Source organism: Phaethon lepturus, unplaced genomic scaffold, assembly GCF_000687285.1.
Source record: "Phaethon lepturus isolate BGI_N335 unplaced genomic scaffold, ASM68728v1 scaffold7566, whole genome shotgun sequence".
NCBI lineage: Eukaryota > Metazoa > Chordata > Aves > Phaethontiformes > Phaethontidae > Phaethon > Phaethon lepturus.
This window is the reverse complement of record NW_010544019.1, coordinates 63,532-87,634: the sequence shown is the minus strand read 5'-3', so window position 1 is coordinate 87,634 and position 24,103 is coordinate 63,532. Positions and strand designations below refer to the sequence as shown.

Here is a 24,103-nt window from a genome sequence, read left to right as displayed (position 1 = left end):
GATTCTCTGTGTAGTCATTTCTTATGGCACAAAAGTCTGGGTCATTTCAATTGATATGTTTGATGACCTGAGGCTTTTGCTTCCCTTTGTTTAATAGTATAATGCACAAAATATTCTGCAGAATTGGTTAAATACCTGCTTGAAATACTAGTATAAATAAGTGGTTTAGATTCCATTTTTCTTAAATTGTTTGCAGGTTTGAAAAATAAATCATTCTTCAATGTGGACCCAATACTTACTGTATCTTTAATTTTTTCCCCTTGGTCCAATTTTTATGTGCTGTTCAAGTGTGACAGCTCTGATACCAGAGACTCTCAGGAACCTGTGACTTTGGAAATAAATTCAAGCACTGGCATACAGTAACTAAATATTGCTGCTTTGCAAATTATGCTGCTAGTCCTGTCTCCCATTCTAAGTTATGTGTCATGAGAAGTCTGCAGATAGGAAGGAGCTGGCAGTCAAGGTGCAGTTATAAAAAGTTACCCAGGAGTTTTAGTTTGCACTTCTGCATTACCTTGCACAAGCAGGGAGGTTCACTGTGAACTCTCTCTCTGTTAAAGGAGATGGTTTTTACCATGTCTACATTGCCAAGGCTAATACCAGCCCATTTTTGTATTTAAGCGTATTTTATTTTGTGCAGTCAAATTGTACCCCAACTTTCTCAAGTATAACTTACCAGGAAAATGTTGTTCAGGAAGCCTCAGAAGGCATTTTTGTAACTAACAATGAAAAGACTATGATCCCTTACAGTGAGTGAAATTCCAGTGAGCAGGATTTGGTAAAAAGACATAGAAAGGCACAAAAGAGTATAACCTGATTTATTCCCCGCTCCTGCCCAAAAGAAAGTTATAAAATTTCCTTAGTTTTATTAAAATTACATAGACTACAAGTCAGCCCAGACTGAAATTTTAACAATTCAAATGTAAAATTTTTACGACCTTTTTCACAGATGACGTTACCTACAGAGCTGTCCTGTTCTCATTGCTGTGAGTACAGTGATGCTGACACGCAGATTCAGGTCAACTGGTGTCTACCTGATTATGCTGATGTTGTGTTCAGCAACACATGAATGCCCAGCTCACACGTACAGCTCCGTCCTTTTAGCTAAGCTGCTGAATTAAGAAGGCTATATACATAAATAGCCATATGATTCAACTTGGTTCACAGAATCAATCAGTTAATGTCAAGTTCATCTTTCATTTCCTAGACTGTTGATGAATGCATGTACGTGGACACAAGTGCATTCAGGGGTGACTTAAGAGGTTAGAAAATCGTCCAGGGAGACAAAGATACCTTGTATGAGTTGATCTCTATTTCTTCAGACCCAAATATTTTTCCTTTATCAAGAACTTTAATGCCATCTGAACACCTACATGGTCTTTTACTACCATCTGCAGGTTGCAACATTTTAAGGAGCCAACATATTTAGCAGATTCCACTCTCTCATGACCCACCCCTCCTCCCAGTTACTGGGCTATCATCTTCTGTGGAACCAAGATCCTTGATCGGGCTAGAACAGTATGTATGAGGACTGTGCTTCATAAAGATCGTGAATCTTCTCTGTGTCCTCACTGGCACGCCTTATCGAAAAATGGGTAAATCAGAGGCCCAGAGTGAACTGACATGAACTGGAGCCTCTGTTCATTCATCTATATTAAACAATAAAACAACCCCAACCTGAAACAAAGCAGGCGAGGTGCCTCCTTCCCAGTCTCCATGCGTGCACACCCATGTGCACTTCCTCTTCCCTCACCCACGTCTCGCTCATGTACCGGTAGTGTGCAAACACACTTAGATATTTGTAGCCTGCTGTAATGTTATCACTTGTTTTATTTTCTTGTGCACAGAAGCCTAATTAACAGCTATCATTCAATTTATTCTTGATTTAAACGTAATTAACAATATGCTGAAGTAATGATTTTGCTTATGCCTACTAACTGAAGCCAAACTTGTCAAACTATTGCTCCATTAATTTAATTCTTCCCCCTGATTTACGGAAATTCAATTACTCTAATGCAGTTAGTTGTATAATAAATGTTTTCAGTTCTCATCTGCTGCCTATACACTTCCAGAGTATTTTCTAGATTATTTTAATTTGTTGCCTAGTGAGTGCATAAGCAAAAAAATGATACCTTTATAAATAGTCAGATGTACCTGACTATTCTATACAAGTTCTCTTATCATAAAAGGCATCAGCTTCATTTTGATTTTAAATAATCTACCAAATATCTTTTCTTCTCCCATACCATTTTACAATCGTGGAAGAAAGTAGTCCAAATAACTGCAGTGATTGGCAGTCCTGTCTGTCACTGTCAGCCCAGCACCCGGTGGTGGGATGCTCCACAGAGACTGGAGGTGGGCAGGCAGGGACGCATCCCTCCAGAAACGGCTCTTTTCCCTGCAGGGGCCTGGGTGCTGGACTCAGCAGCTGAGGCTCCAGCGGACGTGTGCCCCAAAAGCTACGTGGTGGTGCACGGGCTGATCTTACAGGCTTCAGCTCTGCGCTGTGTGAAAAAGCAGTGTGTTTCCTTAAAATCATTTAATTCTGCCCCACGGCACTGCTATTACATGCAGTCCTACTTGGATGTTTTAAGTATGCGTTTAGTTACGTTTTTAGCCACATGAACCTTGTTCTAATCATGGAATTGCAACTGTTCATTAGTGAATTCTTCCCACACATTAGCAGGAGGAGAGTCTTTCAAATATGGAATGTCACCTTAACTTATTAATATGCTTGAAGATCCAATAGCTTATTACATATTCTGGTTCCTGACAACCTGTAAGTGTTTAGGAACAGAGGTGGTATCCTGAAGATCTCTGAGAATGCATACTGTGCTACACTGGATGACTAATGCCATTCACTGCTAGGAAAATTCTGGTTCTTCAGCTGGTTTTTTTAGTATTCCTCTGTTCAGCTGCCTGGAACAAGGCAAGAAGGAGATGCTGTTACGATGTCTCCTAGGATGTGAAAAGATAGCCCAGTAGCACTATCTCTGTTGGTGAAGAGATAGCTGTCTTGTGAATATTGCCTGCATTTAAGCCCCTAGCAGTTCAAAATATACCCTGAATAAGAGAATGGGTAGGAAAGGACCATGTGGGAATCCAAACACAAACGTTCTGCCTTAGAGAGCAGTGTGTTGTTAGCTGCCAGCTTTTGAAAGGTTTGTGGCCATTTGGGGGAAATCTTCAGCCATTTATACTACGACGCTCCAGGAGCTGAGTAAGGGCTCATTTTATTCAGTACAGCTGAGGACAAGGGCCTGCATTTTCTGAGTGATCAGGCCTCTTAAAATCTCCCTTGATAAATAAAATAAATGATATGTGCCTCTGCTGTCATCATTTGAGTGAAAAAGACCTGGCTTGAAACTTCCCCAGCTCCCGCTGATGCTTGCAGAACTCCAAATCCCAGTGTCCTGTCTGTACTGCAATTTGTACCAGTTTATTTAACAGTAAATTTGTTTTGTTGTATAGATACAGCCCCTCTTAAACCATGATCTACCTGCCTTCTATTTAGTTTCCCTATCAATTAAAAATAAATCCTTGTAAACTATTACATAGACTTGAAGCAATTTAATTAAATTGATCTAAAAGTAGCTGAGTATACATACATGCACACACATATATTTGTATGTTATATATTAGGAATACAAAAGTGGTGGGAGCCCACAAGAAACAAAACAGAGAGGGGAAAGTGTTTTTAAGAGCTCTAAATTTGGCAGGGCACAGAAGGCTGAGAAGTATTAGGCAACGGGAACTCAAACTGTGAGTAAGATTGCTGTGCCAAGAGTTGTGATTAAACGATGCCTGACTGGGTTGTTTCCCGTGAATACCTTACCCCACCTGGTGCACCCTGCCCTCGTTACAGATTTCTCCCAACGTGAAGCAAACAACCATATAGTGCTGTTCATACATATGGTTATGTAAAATTACACATCTTAAGCTATGAACAATAGCTGTGTTACTTCTTAGCTTGCACATAAATTTATTCATGTGTGTAGTACTTTCTGAAATTCTAAACATAAAGATCTAGCATTTGAACATAATTCCTGTTACGCCTCATCAACCAGGCAACAAATCAAGGCCTTTCATCCTCCTCGACGCTCAGAAAGGGGTACATGCAGGACGCTACGTTGTGCATTTGGTGATGTCCCACAAAGAGCGCTTTATCCACACTTTTGCTGATATTCATGTTACCCACAAATAGGATGGCACGAGAAGAGTCACTGTTAGTTGTGGTGTGCTGCCTTTTGTTACTGAGATGACATGATGTCATTTCAATCTAACTGAAGAGCTCTTTCTGTCAAAACCAGGTAGGATCTTGAGCTCTGCTTAGAGCCAAAAATTTCAAATTGGGGTAGGGTGGTGCCTCTCTCCCCCGTAGAAATAGCCTGATTCCAGCTGATCTTGCTACGATTTTAAGTCCAAAACCTGGATGTATTTTTTACAGGATAACCTGCATGTTAATTAGCTTCTTGTGAATTCTTAAACATTGCATTGATCCGCAAAACTCCGTATTTGCCAATAATCCTCAGATCTCCTGTAGTGCCAGGAGATAGTTTGTCATTTCATCTAAAAGAAATCACCAAGGAATTTTGAATCTTAAAGAAAAACAAAATATTTGGACACAGTGCAGTATTTGATTTCAAATACAACTCTAAGTACATGGACCAAATTGCCAGATGACCTCCATAGTTTTTAGGCAAATTCATTTGCTTAAATTTGTATCTTGTGTGCGCATATGCTAACATGGGGAGAGCAGCCACTTGACTTGTACAAGTAAATACATGCACCATTTTTCAGCCATGTTAGTTAGGGCAAGTCAAACATTTACCCTTAACCTGATTTAATATCTCATAAGCCTGATTTATATGTGCTCTGCTGTAAATGATCAACTGAGTATTCAAAGCAGAAAACCAGGTGAGCTACACATAAAGAATGACTACTTGTCTTCGCAAGGCATCCTTCCCTGTACATGTTGAATACTTTATCTTTTCAATAGTCATCTACAAATTCTCTGCTGTAAACTCTAGATCTGATTCTCCTCTCACAACAGTGTAAATCAGAAGTAGCTATACTGAAGCTGGTGGATTTGTATTACAGTAAATCCAACATGAGAGAAGAATCACTCAGTTTCCCATTGACATAGATAAAAAGAACACCAGGCTCCATATAAATAAATGGCAAGAAGCTTCCTTGAGTCCATTCCAGTTGGCAAAAGTTATTTGATAAATACATTTTAATGAGGCCCTTTTCAGCTGTGTTATATTTCACCTGATGTTTATATGGTAATTCTTAGAAACTGGTTTACTGCGTGAAATATAAGACACTTCGATGCAGTCATCTATATGTATATTTGAGAAGAGGAGGTTGGGTGTGCCACATATGCACAAAAGGTACAATTTAGGGTTCCCAAATGGAATCTTTACGTAATTGTTAGAAGACTTAGAGGAGCTGAATAGCTATAGTGGTGAAAAACAGAAAGAGAGTCATAAAGCTAATGACAAATAAATATTTGCACACACATGCCACACAATAATTACTAATTTAATGTCGGAAGACAAAGAGGAACAGATGCTAGCTGTATTTTCCATAATGAAAAAGTTCATAGGAATTTAAATCTGGTACTGATACCAGATTTGAATCCTTTCCTGTATTTTGCAGGTGAAATATTCCCTGAAGCTATCCCTTCCCATATATTTTTAGTAGTAAGCAAAAGTTTTTCTTTTTAAAAGTATATGCATTCTGTGAAATGACAGGTTTTGCTGTAAATAGGATTTTGCTTTAAAACAGTAACGAATAAATTCGCTAGTTATCAATCCAGCATATTGCACAGATTGCAAATACCTTATATATTGAGCCCCTCAGCAAAGATAACATAATTTGACAGCAGTTTGAAAACAGACCTCTTGCATGTCAGAGACAGTATGAATCCATGGCTGCACAGGTTTCAGCAAAGACAGTTTTTAAACGACTTCCTAGTATTAGCTCGCTCGGGCCAATTAGCTGCCAGGGCTCATATTGTTTCTGGCTCTGGGGCTGCCTCTGTCAGCAGCAGCTCCCGCTTCTGTTTGAGAACGTCAGGCAGCGTGGACATGCTCACCATTGATCTAACGCTGCGTCGCTGAAATGCTGCCGTTGAGACGGAAGCGAAGTCTGGTACCGATACGTCGCGCAAGCCCAGCCTGAAGGCTTCAGTGTTGAGGTTCAGAGCTGGAGACAGTGGCCTGCACGTGTTAGTGACAGTGAGCTGAGCAGGGGGAAGCGAGAATGAAGGCTTGCGGGATCTGAGGAATGTGTCAGCGTGGATGCAAAGAAGCAGCGTCCTGCTTTATCTCCCAAACACTGCGACAGAGAAGTTAGAATAGAAGAAATTTTCAGCTCTGCTAAACCAGCCCATAGCAATATGGAAACGTGGTAACCTGCAGCTGAAAACAGAAATTTAAGCAGCTCCTGATATGTATGCAAGAGAGGGTAGGCTCCTCCAGCAAATTTGTCCTGAAAAGGGAATGTACTAAATACCACAGAGCTGAGCATGACAGCTGTATAGAATTACTCATGTATTAAAATTTTGTAAGAAGAAATGAATGCTTTGATTCTGTCTCAATTCATGGTGAATCATGTTGCAGCTCATAATTATAACCAACAGTAACTTTCAGACACCAGGCACCATTAACATTTTTAGAAGCAACTATTTAATATTCAGGGCTTCTTTTTTGTCTAATTTACCAATATCATGAGTTTAGGGGGACTTCAGAGGGGCGTTGTTTGTTTGTGCTAGAATACACACAAACAATAAAAATCCTTCTGCTTGACAAGTCAGCTTTTCCCTGCTCATTTCTAGAGTTTTCATTTGAAACCAAACTGTCTAATCTTTCTCAAAAAACTGTTTACTGCTCTTTTATCACCACTGTCATAAATGCTGTCAGTGCATATGATACCCTCTCTACTTCAGGACTTGCTCATAGCTGTATATTCACAAAGGTGCTAAAATACATTTGATTTTCACTGAAACAAGTTTGAGGTCCCTGATTATGGAATATCTCATACAGTCATGCAGTATTAATTCCATTTGTGCGCAAGTTAAGCTGTGAATTCCAAACAAGAGAATAATCATTCTACCTCACTGGGATGAAGGTTGAATTTTAGAGTGCAATCAAGTTCCATGGAAACACCCCATGTCATAAATGAGAAACTGTCTGCATAGTAAATACCATAATGAATTAAAAATTATTAATATTTACTAGAATTAACTAATATCAATCAGAATTAATTCTTCTCCGCTGCATACTTTTAACCTGTAAGTGTAAGCTACATATGGTTTAAAACTTTCGGTGAGCACACTGCAAAGCTTAAATGAAACTTCTTAAGAGATAATGTTTTTCACGTTAGTGTCTAACTTCTTGTTGTTGTATGGCGTATCTATACTGTAGGCTGCTAAACCATCCCATAGCTGTCATGCTTGAGCATGACAGCTGCTGAAACTGAGCTCAGGATTAATTTTTGTTTAACTTTGGATCACGGAAGAGATTGATCAGAGGAGCTCATGTCTGCCCACTGTTTCATTAGTCAGTTCATGGTTCTGACCACTTCCCTTCCCCTTCGCTGGGGCTACGGGGGGTTGGACTAGATGACCTTAAAAGGTCCCTTCCAACCCCAAGATTTTATGATTCTATTTCAGAGCTCTACTGCTACCTCTGAAAGGTGCTTTATCAACTCCCTGTTGTAGTCCTGCAGTGGTGTGACATCCCACATCTGCCCACCACTGGAGGACGGCTTGCTCATAGTAGTGTGAGCCCCGAAAGCTGAGCTTCCAGTCTGCAGCTGATCCCTACAATAGATCTGAAAGTGTGGAACTGGGAAGTAAACCCCATGCCACTGAGCTACGGCTCTTCATAAAGCATGATGATAATCCTTTGTAGTGTGTGTGGTTTGAACGATCGCTAACAACGGCATCAGTAGCAGAGACACTGAAAGATAGGCCAGTCACAGATCAGAAGGATATCAGGAAACATGAAGAAGCTCCTTAATTAATTTCTAATCCTTTTTCAGCCTTAATCTTCTTTTTCATAGTAAGATCTGGCATTACACAGTTTCTGCACACATGCTTTCTAGATGATGTAGATTAAGTCTTGGGTCTCTTGATTTGCTAGAAACAGCATGTCGGTAGGTTAGCTATTACTGCAGCCTCATACTGGAACAGTGCAGGATTATTCTATCTGGGCTGCTATATTCAGCAAAATATTCATTAAAAGTATGTGAAGCTGGTCTAGATTTTAATCCATGCTTTGTTCTGTGCTTCATAAGGGTTTGTTCAATCTCTTTGCCATAGCTGGTGCTGTATTATTTGTGCATTTATCCCAGGATTAGACTTTGATCATAGCAGTGCTGGGACGGGGGGCAGGAGGACTTCTGAATACCTTATGGCAAGGGTAGGTTATCCCTTCCAATTATAATTGGTGGTTATCCAATTATAATCAAAAAGTGGGGGGGTTTCCTTACTAATTAAGGAAGACACTAGTATAGTGTTATCTTGATTTATGATGTGAATACAGAAAATAAACGGATAGGCCTCTTCCACTAACATAACAAATATAGAAGCAAGAAAGATAGCCAGCAGTGCATGCTGAATGGTGAAGCCCTATAGTCTTAACAAGACAAATATCAATCTTTGCTACTGAACTTTTTAACACCCTCCTCCACCCTGTAGCAGAATCTGAAGTCTCCCAATTTGGGACATTAGGAACATGTATGTTAGAGAATTCTGTCCCTATAAAATTCTGTAGCAAAATAATTTCAGGATACTATAGAAGGATCATAATGAGCTTTTTTCAGTGCTTTCTAGAGAAACTTCTAGAATTTTCCATAAAGCTAGGGAGGTTTTTTAATAAGGAGTTAGTCAAATTTACAGCAATGTAGACAACTATCACCTGATCTTGCTTCTGCTGATTCCAGTAGGAGAATATCAGGCTGTAACTACAGCAGAGATACAGAACAGTATGTTCATCCTTTCAAACTCAGAAACGAAGGTAGGTCAGTGCTGACAGCGTGTGTTTTGAGTGGTTCCTGTGTCATATGCTCTTACAGCACTACCGGATCCACATTCAGATAAGAATTTATAATCTGTCCCACAGCCTTGATCAGGAGAGAAATGTGTTCACTAGCTTGGATGAAGCACTGCACTATGGAAATGAAAGGCTGAACATTTACTGAGCATTTTTAGTCCGACAGAACACGCACATTCCTGTGCTCCATCCTTTTGTCAGGATTTAGGTATCTTTCAGACAGCAAATTGTAGAAAGCAGTTGTTCTTCTGCAAACATCACAAAGAATAGAGACACAGACTATGGTTTTACCCAGAAGACTCCGGGACCTTCCCCATGTATTTAATTTGTTGCTGAGGTACATAGGAACAGGTACTATAGGAAAAGCAGACTTATAACCGTGCTGACTACCCATACAGGGAGGACAGTAAAAGAGACCAGACTAACCATATCACTGAAAGGTGAAGGGAAAAAAATCATTTTACACAATTACAGACGAAAACATTAGGGCTAACATTTTCCTAGTAGCCTAAGGGACATATTTAGGGTTTCCTAGGATTATTAAAAGCAGCCCTCTCCATTGAAATGTTATGACTTACAGAATTCTGTTTACTCAGCACTTCTGAGAATGAAGTCATGTCTGCTAAGGTGCCTAGATGTAGAAAAACTTGACCTAGATCAGTATTTGTCAGACTTTCAGCATGTGCGGACCACTTTTGGCTCATCAGTTTTCATGTGTCTGCAGGTCCCTACAATGGACCTCACTGCCTTTAAGGGATTCAGCTGCTGCCAGCTAGTGAAGGTAGCTGGCCATCCCATGCCCAGGGGGAATTTAGTTACTGACATTTGTCACTTTGTGCCTCCCCATTTCAGTGTGATGGCATCAGGGCCCAGAGTTTGAGGAATGCTGTTTGGCCTAGAGTGTATAATTTTTATCTTAGAAGCTGTTGGTTTGATTTTGTTTTGCTTTTGTGTTACAGGACATAGAATGAATGAAAGGCAGGGATTTAAGTGTGTTTGGTTTTTTTTAATATAAATGAAAAAGACAACAAGCAACAGTATTTAAAGCGGAAACCTGAAATCCCTTAAAGGTGATTTGGCCATAACATTTTTAATCAGGTTTCCACTCAATACCTATTACTATGTTGTCAATTGTCAGCTTGTATATATCACATTTTGTTCAGTAATCCCTTGATGGTTTTGCTCTGCTTTATCCACTATAAATTTATGTTGCAAGTCTTTTTTTTTGTGCTAGGAAAAAAAAAGAATGCTTTTGTAAAAGATCTGGCATTACACCTTGAATACATATCCCTGACAAGACATGGAAATAGGCACCTATGTATTTGGATAATTATGCGTATGCTTTTAGTCCCAGAATGGATTTGTATATCTACAAAAACACAGTTTCAATACACGAGCTGCACTCAGTCTTGAGGCGGAAGTTAGAATATTAAAAACATTTTTCTATTTCAAACTGGAACTTTGTAGGATGTTTGTCCCACATGTGTTTTGTTATATTCTAATGTGTGCAAGAATTTTGTATTGTTTCCATTTTATTTGCTTGCTTTAATAACAGATATGCTATCATCATATACACCTTCTGCCCATTTAACCAAAGAGTAATCTCAAGTCATTCAGGTATGTAAGCCTTTTTCAGCAGGTAGACTGAGCAGATGGCGTTTGAAGACACCATGATATTCTTTAAAATGTGCAAAACTTTCATATGCTCAAATAAAAATAAAATAAATTCCAACAGTGATGAAAAATATTTTTGCAATTACAGACAATTTTTTAAATATTACGTGTTGAACTAGCAACCAGGTTTCCATCACCTTTCCCCTCCTAGTATGTGATTAGCCATAATGTTATCTTGAAGTATTGCATGCACCTTATCTCTCTAGCAAAATGTTCTAGACCAGAGGTAAGAATGTGTCTGCCTGTCAGATGATGAAGGTACTTAAGTTATTCTTCTGCATGTGAAGAAATCATTGTTGTTGGAAAGGTTGTTGGAAACTCTTTGCAATTAAAAAAAATAGCATCCTTCTTCCTTTAGCACGGTGGGTCATCTCCAACTTGTGAAATAAAGCAAGGCCTTTCTCCACCCTTGCTGTCTTATGTTACTTCTAGAAACTCTTGCACATTCACTGCTCATGCTAACAAAAGCTCCCGCTAAACAGCTTCAGCCCTTCAGTCAGTGACATGGCCATACCTAGGGATGGAGGTTGTCATTAAGGCTCGATGCACAGCTCCATTTGGTGACTGAAATCACCTCTGAAAAGAGGAAATCTACTACCAAAACTTTTGGGTAGCTATGCCTGTCTCTTTTTTTATATGCAGCTGATTTGGCCTAGTGTCCTTACTGCAAATGAATGTCAACAATGGAAGGACAATGCATTAGACTTCCAGCAAAAACTTCCTGTATAAATTCAGCCATTTGCCAAGGCAGTTGATGCCCTACTTTCAAGACTGTCATAGGAAGCAATTCTGAACATTCTCTGCTTATTAAAAATGAACTACTAAAATCAATATAGCAATATCTTGTTGGAAAAAATTCAATTTATCAACAAGTTTGTCATTTTAAAGATGAGTAAAGGGCTTGTTTATTAGGCATCATCTAGACTTTAGAAATAGCTGGTATGAAAATAATAAGACATAAGCCACAATAGGCTTACAAATCTTTCAGTTACATCAGTGAGTGCATATTTTTCCTGTAAGTGAAGGCCTGGAAGCATTTCCTAGCTTTAGTGTAGACTATATCAGTCACCAATTACATATTAAAAACTGGTACTGCTCACAAATTTCAGTATCTCAGGGGCAGGCCCATTATTCAGAATCTATGCTTTTAAAATTGTTAAAAAGACCAAGTGTGCTGAAATTTTCATTAATGTCTTGTAAGAAATACTTATTCTGATCTGCAAGAGTTAATTTTTGCAAGGTCCATTTCATCTTCTGCATAAGTCCTATCTAGTCAGTAAGAACATAATCACATTTAAAGTAGTTTACTGCACACAAGAACAACAAATCTGAGTGTGAGAACTAACTCTAAAACTCATCTTCATCTAGGATAAAGAGAGCAAGGCTGTCTTTAGACTGTAAATGAGGTGTTCAGTACCTTTCAACTTCTCAGCTATAATTCATCACAAATAAGAATATGGACACACAAGTGTGTGTGCAAACACCCAGAGTTGGGGAAGATGTCTCTTCACAGGCATTTGGGAGCATTTGGCCTCCGGTTTGCATGCTACACAGAAGGAAAAAGGTATAAAAAATAGGAGGAAAAGCAATTGCTAATAAATGTGAATGCTGATCCATAACTAAATAGGAACTACTATTTTAAAAGAATCTTCCTGGGACGATAATAAAGATGAACTTGTCAACATTATTGTTTCAACAGATTAAACATTCTTGAAGCTCTTCAGAGTATATATAATAAAACCCTTATTAAAAATGAAATTGTATTTTATGTCTGGAAAGCTAAAATCTTATCTAGTCTAAATTATATCCCTATAGGAAAAGCATTTAGTCATATACTGATTCCTAGCTACCTTTATCCCATAAACCCTTTCTGTTTTCCTTATGGACTCTTCTGCAAAGCCAGATAAATCTGTATTTTGGTAAGCACAATGACCAAGAAAAACAGAGGGGAACTGATGGAAAATTGGCATGATACAAAAATTGGGTTTCTAATAGCCTTTTTCAGAACAGTTTCTCACCATTTCTTTATGATTTGAGCTAGCGGAAAAGTGTCTTTCACTCTGCATGGAATAAAACATGCTTGGGAATGATGTAAGAGGAAAAAAATTCACCTTGGTATTCAGAGCTTTGTGTCATTTTGATTACTTGTAAAAATACTAATTTACACAACTCCTGTATACATGAAGCTGTAGAAAAGATTAGAAAACCGAACAAAGAAATGGCTTTTTCCCCCAAAGCCATGCAATCTATAAACACAGCAGGTAATGTGGAATGGGGGAAAAAAACCCAACCAACCAAACCAAACAACCCCAAGAGAATAAACACAAAATCTCTTGACCAAGTTTTAGCAGAAGACTGCTCCTAAGTGGAATCTTGGGAAGCTTTCTGATTGAAAGGGTTTTGTGCGTACGTCCCCTGGAATGACGATGCACACACATAACACCGAGCCCGGAAACATCAGAGGAGGCGAGGTCTGCCTCTGCACTGCCCTTCAGCCTGCAGCTCAAGTTCGTGCTGTAGCCTAGATTCCCCAGTCTTTGAATTAGAGGCATACTGGAACACAGAGAAGATTCTTCTAGTTAAGCTAGAATTGATAATTCTTGAAATAGGGTTCCCTATTTCAAAAAAATGTGGGTTTGTGGGTTTTAAGTGCATTTTCAGGGGAAAAAAATGAAGAGTTTTGGAATGGCATGAAATATCAGGAAAAGCAAAGATAGGATCAGGATAGGATCTGTTTGTTTTTCCTTTATTTCTACCTCTACTGCAGTTCCACTGTTTTCTCAACATAAAAAGGTACACAAATGCTTTTAAGGCAGGTAAAATGAGAAAAGTAAAACAGTCCTCTGTTAAACAGGAACAGTAATATTTGTAACTGGAAAGGCCAATTTATTCACCTTCTTTAAAGAACTAGAAAAGCAGGCCAGGACTAAACAGCTCTTCTACTGCTCAAAAAAAAAAAAAAAAAAACCACAGTGAAATATGCTACTAGGCAGAATAGCTCATGATTTTTGCACGCCACAAAGGATTTGCCTTGACACATAATGAATTTTATTGAGGTCAAATTTCAAGTTATCTAAACACTAGTTTACCTCCAGAGATACAGGGCTCAGGAAATTATTTTGCAATAACTATGCATTTTTTCCTTAGCAGTGATTTGGGAAGCAGCTTGATATTGTGAAATGCACTGCTTTCAAAAAATCATTACAATTCTGCTAAAAAAGCTGATAAAACTTTTGTCCCTTTCATGGCTAAAAAGCCGAGTTTTATAGATTCTTCTTTTAATTTCCACTGACTTATAGTTTCAGTAAAGCATTACTATGCTGCTTTGGCTACACCATGACTCAGACACTGCAGTTTCCCTTAAACAGGGTTCAGTACATGGCACGTTCCTGGAACTTCATGGCTAGAGTGGTCAGAGGATTTCAAGAAGCAGCAGTGGTCACATCATTATTTTAGAGGGTTTATGAAAATTTAACAGGCATAGAAATTTAGAAATTCTTGGCAGCAAAAGAATTAGAGAAATAAAGAACTACAACAAATGGAGTTTTCTGGCTCTTGTGAAGTTGTATCATTAAGCTTAATAATGGTGTGTTTTGATTGCGGTGTAAAACAGATGAACTTTGAGTGCACATCCTTTACCATGCTCAGAAAGCTGTACGCTTCTCAGTCATTCAGACAGCAGTCTAATGCTCTCGACGCACAACAGCAAGAAGGTTTTGCCAACTTATTAATCTGGGCCTCTCTGTGAGAGGACCGACATTTTCCTTCCTCTTTCTATTCACCGAAGTCAGTAAAAAAGAAAAGGTTTTTCTTTCTGTTTACGTATCTATGTAGAGAGATGAATACATATATAGAAAGATGCGCATATGTACATCTAGAGGTGTATAGATGCAGGTAAATAAAGTGGTAAGTGTACTAATAATCTACACAAACACTACAGCGTTCTTTGACGACTTATCTTGAAAGATACTTTCCAGAATAATTTAGCACAGCCTTTTTGTTAACGCTGTATACAAATAGTAAAGTAGAAGATACACCAACCATTTAGAAAAGAATTTAAATCAATCAGCTAGCTATATCTCATCTGTTCTGCAGGGAAATTTCTTTTAAAAGCTGCATTAGGAACAAAAGTACTGAAAAAATGTACAAGCAAAATAAAGATATTAGAAAGTCTGAATACATTTATTAATATGCAGTTGATCAAATGAGTTATTAAGCATCTAATGTCTAAAGTCTGTCTTGCTATGTGGAAAACCTAAGGAAAGTAAAACACACTAATTTCAATATACATACTATAAATTTCCATCTGATCTAGATTCCATTGGACAACCTCTGGCATTTCAACCAAAGAGCTCTCTCAAAGAAGAGCTCTGAAATCCAGGCAGCTACCAAAGGTCAGTGCATCTCAAAATCACTCACCAAGAAAGGACTTCAATTAGAACCACAGGTTTTTAACATATTCAGTTTTACATTTTAAACCCACATAAAAAATGGAAAGAGTAATTTTTCATTTATCCGGATTTCTCACAAGTTTGTAGGCTTCTGTGCCATTTACAACCTTTTGAAAATTTATGTAAGCCTTCAGATTTTAAAAAGGCAGCTCTTTTGACATCCCTTTATCAGAGACAAAAATGATCCTTAACACAGTTTTTAATGCAAATTCTTCAAACTAAAATCTTGTTACAGATTGCTCAACTAAATTAGGGTAATGAATTCTCCAAGCCCCAGTTATTCTCTCAATTACTTATTGACTTCGCCTAATTCTAAACTAAGGTTAATGAACTAAAAGGAACGCGTAGATCTAATTTTTCCCTCTTTCATGTAACGCTTGTAACTGTGTCACAGCACAGGATGAGTCTTGTCATCAGTGGTAAAAAGGTGACTATAGAAACACAGGATTGTGAATTGCTGAATCTAGTTCTGTAATCATACAGCATAAAGCCTAACTTAGAAAGCCCCAAAACATCCTTTTTAAACACTAGAGCATGGCGCAGGCATGCGACACTTCAAAACAAACTTGATTTCTCTGCTAATAATCCAAAGTCACTCCAGAATCTACAACAGCAGAGACACATCCGTGTCTGCTCTTGAAGCACTAATAATATTTATTTAAGAAAACCTGACAGTGATCTCAGCATGGAGACTGTGCCCCATTCTACATACAGTAACAAAGAACTTGGAACTTGATATAATCCCTACACCATTTTACCTGGCTGAAGAGACCTGTGATTATTCTTGCCTTCGCTGCTAGGTAACTGCATGCTGCGTGGTTCTAGCTGCATGTAAAGAAGTCTCTTAAGGTCACATTGAAATGTAACTTCACACATTCGTCTTCCATGGCTTGAGTTTGCCTGCAAATATTCAGGCGGCAGGTTTCAAGATACTACACTGCAGAAGGTGGTGAACACTGAGATCCAGTCTGCTTTCCTACAGCAAAACAGTCTTCGTTATTTCTTTTTTCACTCCAAACAGCATGTAATGGATCCCTCCACGCAGGAAGCTCTCAGCATCAAGATATATCCCCCACTTAAAATCCTTACTGGTCCCTCAGGCCTTCAGCCAGCATGGGTGGAAGCAGACTCCCTGCCCAGTTGCAAAAGCCAGTTTTTCTGCTTACCTATTCAAATAATTTTATTGTAATTTTAAAAATCCAGTGAAAGCTCTGGGGTAAAATTCACCTACTACATATGGTTTAAATGGAGTTGGAATATTTTAGACTAAGGAGAGCACAGTGTCAATGTAAAGCTAGTGTCAACACACAAAACAATTATTAATGCTAGACACCATAAACTTGGCTGCATCTGCTTTAGGCTTCATAGTTACTAACAAGCAAAAATCATTGCATTAATGGAGTAGTGGAAATACAATAAAGCACTTTATTATCCCTAAAAGGCAGCATGTGGCATATAGACTCTGTGGGGTATTTCCAATGTCCTAGGAGCAGTTTCATTCCTTCACATCCTGTGGCATATAATTATCTCAGACTAACCATGGCCCTGCAGGTCCTCTATTAAAATTATATTTTTGTAACAGAATGGTGTATACATTATTGAAGCACATTATTTTGATCACTGAAAATTGACATATTGTGCTCATTAGCCAGTAAGCCTGAATATTTAATTTATGAGGTTTGCTTCAATTTTTTTACAGATCAGTCACTTAAGGGAAGTAAACAGGCAAAACTGCAGAGCAGTCAATGGGAAAGATTCTTACTGAAAATGGTGCTTTTAAAAGAAAAAAAAAAAGTGTGTCATGCCGTATGCTGATACCTGCCTAATGTAATGTGTAAATGGGTTCATTGGACTCATTAACATCATTTCCTTTATAAAACTTTTCAACTAAGAACATGAAAAGATTATGGTAATCTTTACACTTCTCTCTTACATTTTACATTTTTCACACGGGCCTTTTTTAATCAAATATAGACGGTGGTGATGCCTGTTGTTCTTCAAAGCTCAGCGATTATATTGCAGCTCCCTCCCAGTAAGCGTCACTGTATCAAAACTCTGGTATTTCCTCATCTTTAATTCCCCCTTCCAATTTTTTTTTTTTTTTTTAATAAACACAATGTAAGATCTATTGGATTCTTGCCAGAAAATGCACTCTGGATATTTTGCTTATCTGATGGCCTTCAAGCAACCTGCTGAGCCTGCATCCTCCAAATGCTCGCTTGTAGACTTAGAAACCTGCTGGACTGATGCAACAGATACCACAATTCTGTCCCCCAGCTGAAACCACCGCTTCTGAAACTAAAGCCACGAATTACAGTTGTGTCACGCAAAAAAAGATTAGTTTTAATTTTCTCCCTGGCTGTGGAAGTCCCCCTGGTATATAGGTGAAAGCTATAGGGATGGGTCAATAGTGCTCTCTGCTGGCACCAAGGAAAGCTTGCAGGAAACATAGCTGGAATTTGCCTTAAAATTACCTTCAAAAATAAAGCATGAAATATTTAGAATATGTATCTACGTCTAAGGCCCCGCGACACTTATAGGCAAAACTATAGAATATCATGATTTAGAAGGTCCAGAAGCGTGATTCTTATTGCAAACATGATTTTGAAAATGTTACACTAGCAGCATTTCCACAATTTCTTTACATACTGTTGCATGCAATGACTAAGGATAAAGATGAAGGCGAGGAAAAAGTATTACGAAAAATAACTATTCAAATGTGCAAATATTCATCGAATGCACTTAAAATGAATACTCTGTAGAAAATAATTGTTTAAAAACAGTTACAAAATTCTTATGTATGTTTATATATGTACACACAGAGAGAATACTGCAGGACAAGGATAGAGCTCTCAGAAGTTTGGAAAAATGTAAAGAACCTTTGTCTCTTATTTGATTATATCAATCAACTCTTTAAGATTTTGAAAACAAGAATGCCCTTTTTAAACAACTGTTAAATAACTCAGAAGAATAACCCTGTAAAATCATTTTATTTCCCAGTTTGGGTCCCCTATAAGAACAGCTAGAAAATCAAGACAGCAACATGAAACTACTTCTAAAACTAACTGGATGCCATAAGCACAATATTAAGAAAATAAATGTTCTTGTATAGCCATCGTTTTAAACTAAGGGAAGTAATTCTGCTGCAGAGAACTAAGCGGTGTGCCTTAGTAGGTTACGTTTGAGATTCTGGTTTGGTGTGATGCTTCGTCACTGTCCCTAAAGTCAGATTTCGAATCACAGACTTGCCCTGAAGTCTATGTAAACTCTGATTTTAAACACTGAAGCAGTCTCTGCTTTGCACAAGGGAGATATAAGGTGCTTACCACAGTACAATCAATTTAAACCAAAGAGGACAGTATTTTATATCACAGAATACAGTCTGGTCAAGATACTATGAACAACAATCAAAAAACATTAAAAGAAAGGAACTTGCTTGAGGGACTCGGAAAAATGTGGTTCTGTTTATCACTGCACTTAGAAACTCAGGTTCAGATAACCTGAGGTACAGACTGAAATTTTGCATAAGATGATCCTAAGTGGCAGGAAGAAAATAAAGCAACTTGGCATTAAAGTTGACTTAGCCCGGTGAGACAAAAGACAATTGCAATTTCATTTTTGCTTTTTTTTAAGCACTTTCAGACCCATAGATGCCAGATGCTAGGAACAATTTAAAATTAGCGTTAATGTTTCCATGGAACACTTGTGTCTCCATGAACCCGCTGGGGAGAGGAGTTGAGTGAGAAAACCAACGGCACGTTACAGGTTCCTTCGGATCTGTGCTGCACTCACTAGACCACTCACTACTCTCACTACATGGATACCAAAGAGCAGAAAGCAAAGCTAATGACAAAGTATGTGGCATTAGTAGTTCAGGTGCTGCTAACGGGGGAGGAAAGCCCACCGCTCCCCGAGCCTGCAGAGCTGCTTTCCTGTTCCACTGGAATATAGGGCTACAAGAAGAAAATATGGAAGCCAGGTGGCAGATAATAGAAACGTGATTATTGCAGGATATAAAACTGGGGCACTACAACACCTTCAAAACAGTCTTCAATCTACACAGTACTCGACCTTCTTTGGACTGGATCTATTTTCATCCTAAAGAAAGGAACGTCTAATATTGCAGATAAGATCCAAGGACACCACAGCAGGCAGCCATACACAATTGATTTTCTTGCTTCCTTACGTTCAGTGCTGCTCCACTGGCAGGTACTGATACAAGTTTAAAAATGTTCTTGGAACTAATCTTCAGACCACTCTTACCTGAATAAATCCAAAATGCACTCTTTCGCTATTTTGTAAAGGCCCCTGGGAAGCAGAGAGCCTGCGCTACCCCTTGAAGAACAGTGACAGTGAACTGCTAACGTAGCACGGGATTGAAAGGCAAAGAATCCATCTCAGCTCTTCCTCCTTTCCTCTTGCATTCCCTGCTTTTCTAGCACGGCTTCACCCTGAAACAGGCTCTTTTTCCATCGCTTCTGCTCAGAGTTTTGAAGGCTATTTTAACACAGATTGTAACATAAAGATGTAGTCCAGAAAGGAAGTTCTGAAAAGCATTTCATTCAGGACTAGTCGTGGAAGGAAAGACAAAGCAAATAAGACATACAGTTAACTAGGACAGAACAAAAATACTTCCATAAATGCAGGGTTAAAGAACATCACTAGAAAAAAAATTGAGATTTTTTTGTTTGTTTGTTTAGTTGTTTGTTGATTTGTTTTTTTTTTCCTACTGGTCATAAAGGTCTGTAGAATTTCAAGATAAACATGCATCAGAGAGTTTGTGTTTGTAGGTATGCATTTTTATCGACTTTGTGTTCCACCTTTCAAAGAGCAGAATTGGGACTTTTTTGTGATCACAGGACCAGCAGGTTATACACACATACCACATGAGTATTCAGATCTTACTTGCAAACATAGTATAGAATATATTAGTAGCTTGTGCCTGTGTGGCTGTCTTGCATCAAGATAAAGAGAGAGAATAATGCTGCTGGGGAATTATGTGCACAAAGCTCTGTGAAGCAAGAATTAAAATGAATGAGATTAAAATAGAAAATAACTACATCAGGAATATGTTAATAATTTAATTAAAGTCTACCAAAGTTGAACTATTCCACAATTAAGATTGAAGCCCATCAACATGCTCTGCTCTACTTGGGGATTTTGCCACAAGTAAAATTACCGGTCTGGAAATGCTTCTTAACGTGTGAGGGAAATGGGGTCAACTAAGAATGTGGTCTGATCATTAACTTTGACAATGTTGGACTTCGCTGTTTTCTCAGACAGGCTTTTACTGATGTTTTAATATATATTTTCTCTACTATAGTCTCATTTCTAGTACATAAGGCAAATGTGAATATTGATACTTCTGAAAAACAGGAGGGCAAGATTTAGTGCTCTTTTTTTTCCCCAAGCTTGTTTACTATGTTTTCATCTTTGTATAACCTTTGAGTCAAACAGAAACACAGAACAAAAGGGTTACTTAATAGCTGAGCAAGAAGCAACACAAAGGCCATTACTATGGAAGACTTAGCAGCAAAGATTAATCTGACACATTAAGGAAATAGTTATATAGATCTTAACAAATATTTTACATTATCCTTTTGAAGTACCCTATAATTTTTTATCCATTCCACAGAATAGTACAAAAAATAAATACTATGCTTTCTGGAGTAGCAGATATTGTTGACTGTACCAGGCAGAGTCAACATCTTTCCCATAAGGCGCCCCGTCTTCATACTGTTTATCTTGTAGGAGAATGTACAAAATACAGAAAATACCTCCTCCTTAACTTCTGTGCCTGCAGCCTTTTATAAGGCCACATGCAACTTCGGTTTCCACAAAACCAACTCAGTTTGATGTTCTAAAATGAGAGTGCACCATCATTTCAAAGGCTTAGTACCATAAAATATGGAAAATCCTTCTTTTTATCAGTAGATTCACACAGCGAAAAAGATCAGAACCTTCTTTTTCTCCAGTAGGAGCTAAAACTGCGCATAGTGAAAAGACAACGCGTTGTTTTCTGATGAAAACAATGGAAGACAACTTTTTTCTTGCATTGGTTTTGGCATGACAGTTTCCTACTGAGTATAACACATTTGTGGACTTCGAGCTTGCAGACAGAAGGTGACCACATTTATGTGATGCTATGTCCTACAACTGCAAATGGCTATACTTGAAATGTACACTTTTAAAGGTAATAAGGTAGTGGTTTTGTATGTAAAAGAGACAATACCCTGAACCATAATAAGGAATTTCACATCACGTTACAGTGATACTTCCCATAATCAAGCACAGCCTAATATACAATCTTGGCAAGTCAGAAAGTCTCCAGAAATTAAGAGAAATGTTCCTAAATATTTCAATCTTTCATTCAGCTGTAATCTGAGGAGATGACAAATATAAGACACTGCTGTTCTTCTTGTAATAAGCAAATGCCCATGAAAGAAACACCCATTAAAAGTCACTAGTAATGGTGGTATATGTTGACACTCTCAAGAAAAGAAATGGGTGCAGGCATCTCGGGTGCAATTTGGTCCTGAATCTAGATGGATATATGCGCCTACTCCTCCCTTGGGCCGATAAAAGGGCAAGATCTTGCGTTTTTTATATTGAAGATCGTGGATTTTGTCCTTCCTGGTGACAAGCCTGTGTGCCCATGCCATAGATCTTTATAGCCTCATTTCAAGTGTTCCTCCCTTGCTGCAGGTCAGAAATGAGGCATGTCAGATACTTCATTGCATTACTGGTATTCTTTATCTGCAGTTATGCAGGGAAATTCTGTTTTAAAACAGTCAATACAATCTCATTACAGGCACTGCATTTTTATGAGGCTGGAAACGAGAAAGACAAATGTTACTCCTGTTCGTGAATTTGCCTCTTATCATTTCCCCTCTCTGCTCTACAGAGAGCTATTTGATTCATATTAGGGGTTATTTGGGTCACTTTTACCGTGAGAGAGAAAATAATGGTGACCTAATTTGAGATTTGTACCAATTTACGTAAGAAAATGGATTCTGAATATTTTGCATAGTTGCTAAATTTAACTGAGTGTTCAGTGAAGCGTGAGTTTCCAAATGTGAATAAGAGGCTTTAAACCATTTTCCCCTATTTGTTTTTAAACTATATTTGTTACTTACGATTAGCAATTTTATGTCATTCATATGCAGTGTACTGAAACTGAATTCAATAAACTGACCTTCTTCCACCTATTAAACTAAACTTGGTATTTAATTATTATGCATGCAAAGTCAAGCAGAAAAACTAAGGAGCGTTTATAAATAAGATAATTGTGTTTTATTTGCAATGAATAGGAATATTTGTGTTTATTACTTTTCATAAAAAATGTATTACTGCTTATTTTGAATTGGAATAAACACAAAAAATAAAACATCTGTATCAAAGTTTAAAAAACATGACAATCAAAAGCTATTTAATCTCATCCATTTAGTTCTATTGCACAGTCTGTTCCGTGTAACTTTTTACAACATACTGTGCAAAACAGGTCATTTAGACTCAGTAATTAGTATTACAGATAAAGTGACACTGCAGCAATGTTCATTACTATAGTACTGATGCAGTATAGAATATAATACATAATAGTCATGTCTTTAATTTTAAATTGAAGTGCAACAAAGCATATTATTGCTACACATCCTCTTCTTAAAGTAAATGAATGTTATTCAAGTGTACCATTTGTATCCATGCAGAATGTTTTTAAATAAATCACAATTCTACTTCAACTCAAACTGGCATATTTCATTTTCTAATGGCATAAATTAAGGAACCTCTTGCTATAGGAACTTTTCCTATGACAGTGGAAATTATGATAGAATTATATTCCGTATGAAGAATTTCCACAATCATTTTTTTTGTTACAGCAGCTGTAAATCAGTTTGCAAATGAAGCACAACCTTCAGTCTTTTTAAAAATAAAATGAATCTTCAAGAGCATTACAGCTATTTGAGGTGTACTAGGAACTAGAAATATATGATCAAATTGTAATTAATTCTGTACTGCTATGGCTAAAATATCTGGCAATTGTAAACATTAAATATCCATAACAAAACAAAGAGACTTGCAGAGGAGGACAATGGAAGTTTTTATTTGCAGCTCTAGTAGGAGTAGGGCTCCCTATTTATGAATAATTTTTTCTCTGCTTTTTGCAACACCTTTACTTTTGGATAGCTTTGTTATAAATATTAAAAGAAGGAAAAAATGAGTTAAATTTCAGATTTGTTCACATGTACTTAAATAATTTATGACAGCTGAAACGTTCACATTTTCAGTGCAGAAATTTTGTAATGAAGCCATCATTCAGACCTTGCACAAAAAATGTTCTAAAAGCCTTTTTATTTAGAAGTATAATAACCCTATTCACTGTGTTAACCATGTGCCCCTGGCTAAAATATGTACGTATGGATCTAGCAAAATATTTGAATATATGGGATAAGATTCAAAGCGCAAGTTGAAGTACAACCTCAGGTTGTGTATTTCATCTCACAACGATAAGATGTATTGCTAGATTTAAACGAAGGTGTGTAAAGAGCAAAATCTTGAAGTACATATAACTAGTTCCTAGGATTTACAAATTATTTTGAAAAAATGCTTTTTCCCCCCCCCCATCTTGTTTAGGTCAGTGGGACGATGTATAATACAGGGAGACATGTATCTCTACGATTAGACAAAGAGCATTTGGTCAACATCTCTGGAGGACCGATGACATATAGTCACCGCTTAGAGGAAATCCGGTTACACTTTGGAAGCGAAGACAGCCAGGGATCAGAGCACCTACTCAATGGACAGGCTTTCTCTGGGGAGGTACGTCAACATATTTGGAGTTACAAATGAACCAGCATGAATTACACACTTTCCATTTCTGCCTGAAGGTATTTGCAAACTAATTTGTACTCATAAAAA

The 24,103-nt window shown here is 37.8% G+C and overlaps 1 protein-coding gene across 1 annotated transcript in view; it reads left to right on the top strand.

Annotated features, from left to right (window-relative positions):
- Positions 1 to 24,103, top strand: part of CA10 (carbonic anhydrase X) — a gene marked incomplete at its 5' end in the record, with an annotated part of 121,129 nt that overhangs the window by 52,846 nt on the left and 44,180 nt on the right. Inside the window, one exon of the mRNA XM_010288533.1 lies at positions 23,819 to 24,004. Within this exon, the coding sequence (XP_010286835.1) occupies positions 23,819 to 24,004 (186 nt within the window). The remainder of the gene's footprint in view (positions 1 to 23,818; positions 24,005 to 24,103) is intronic.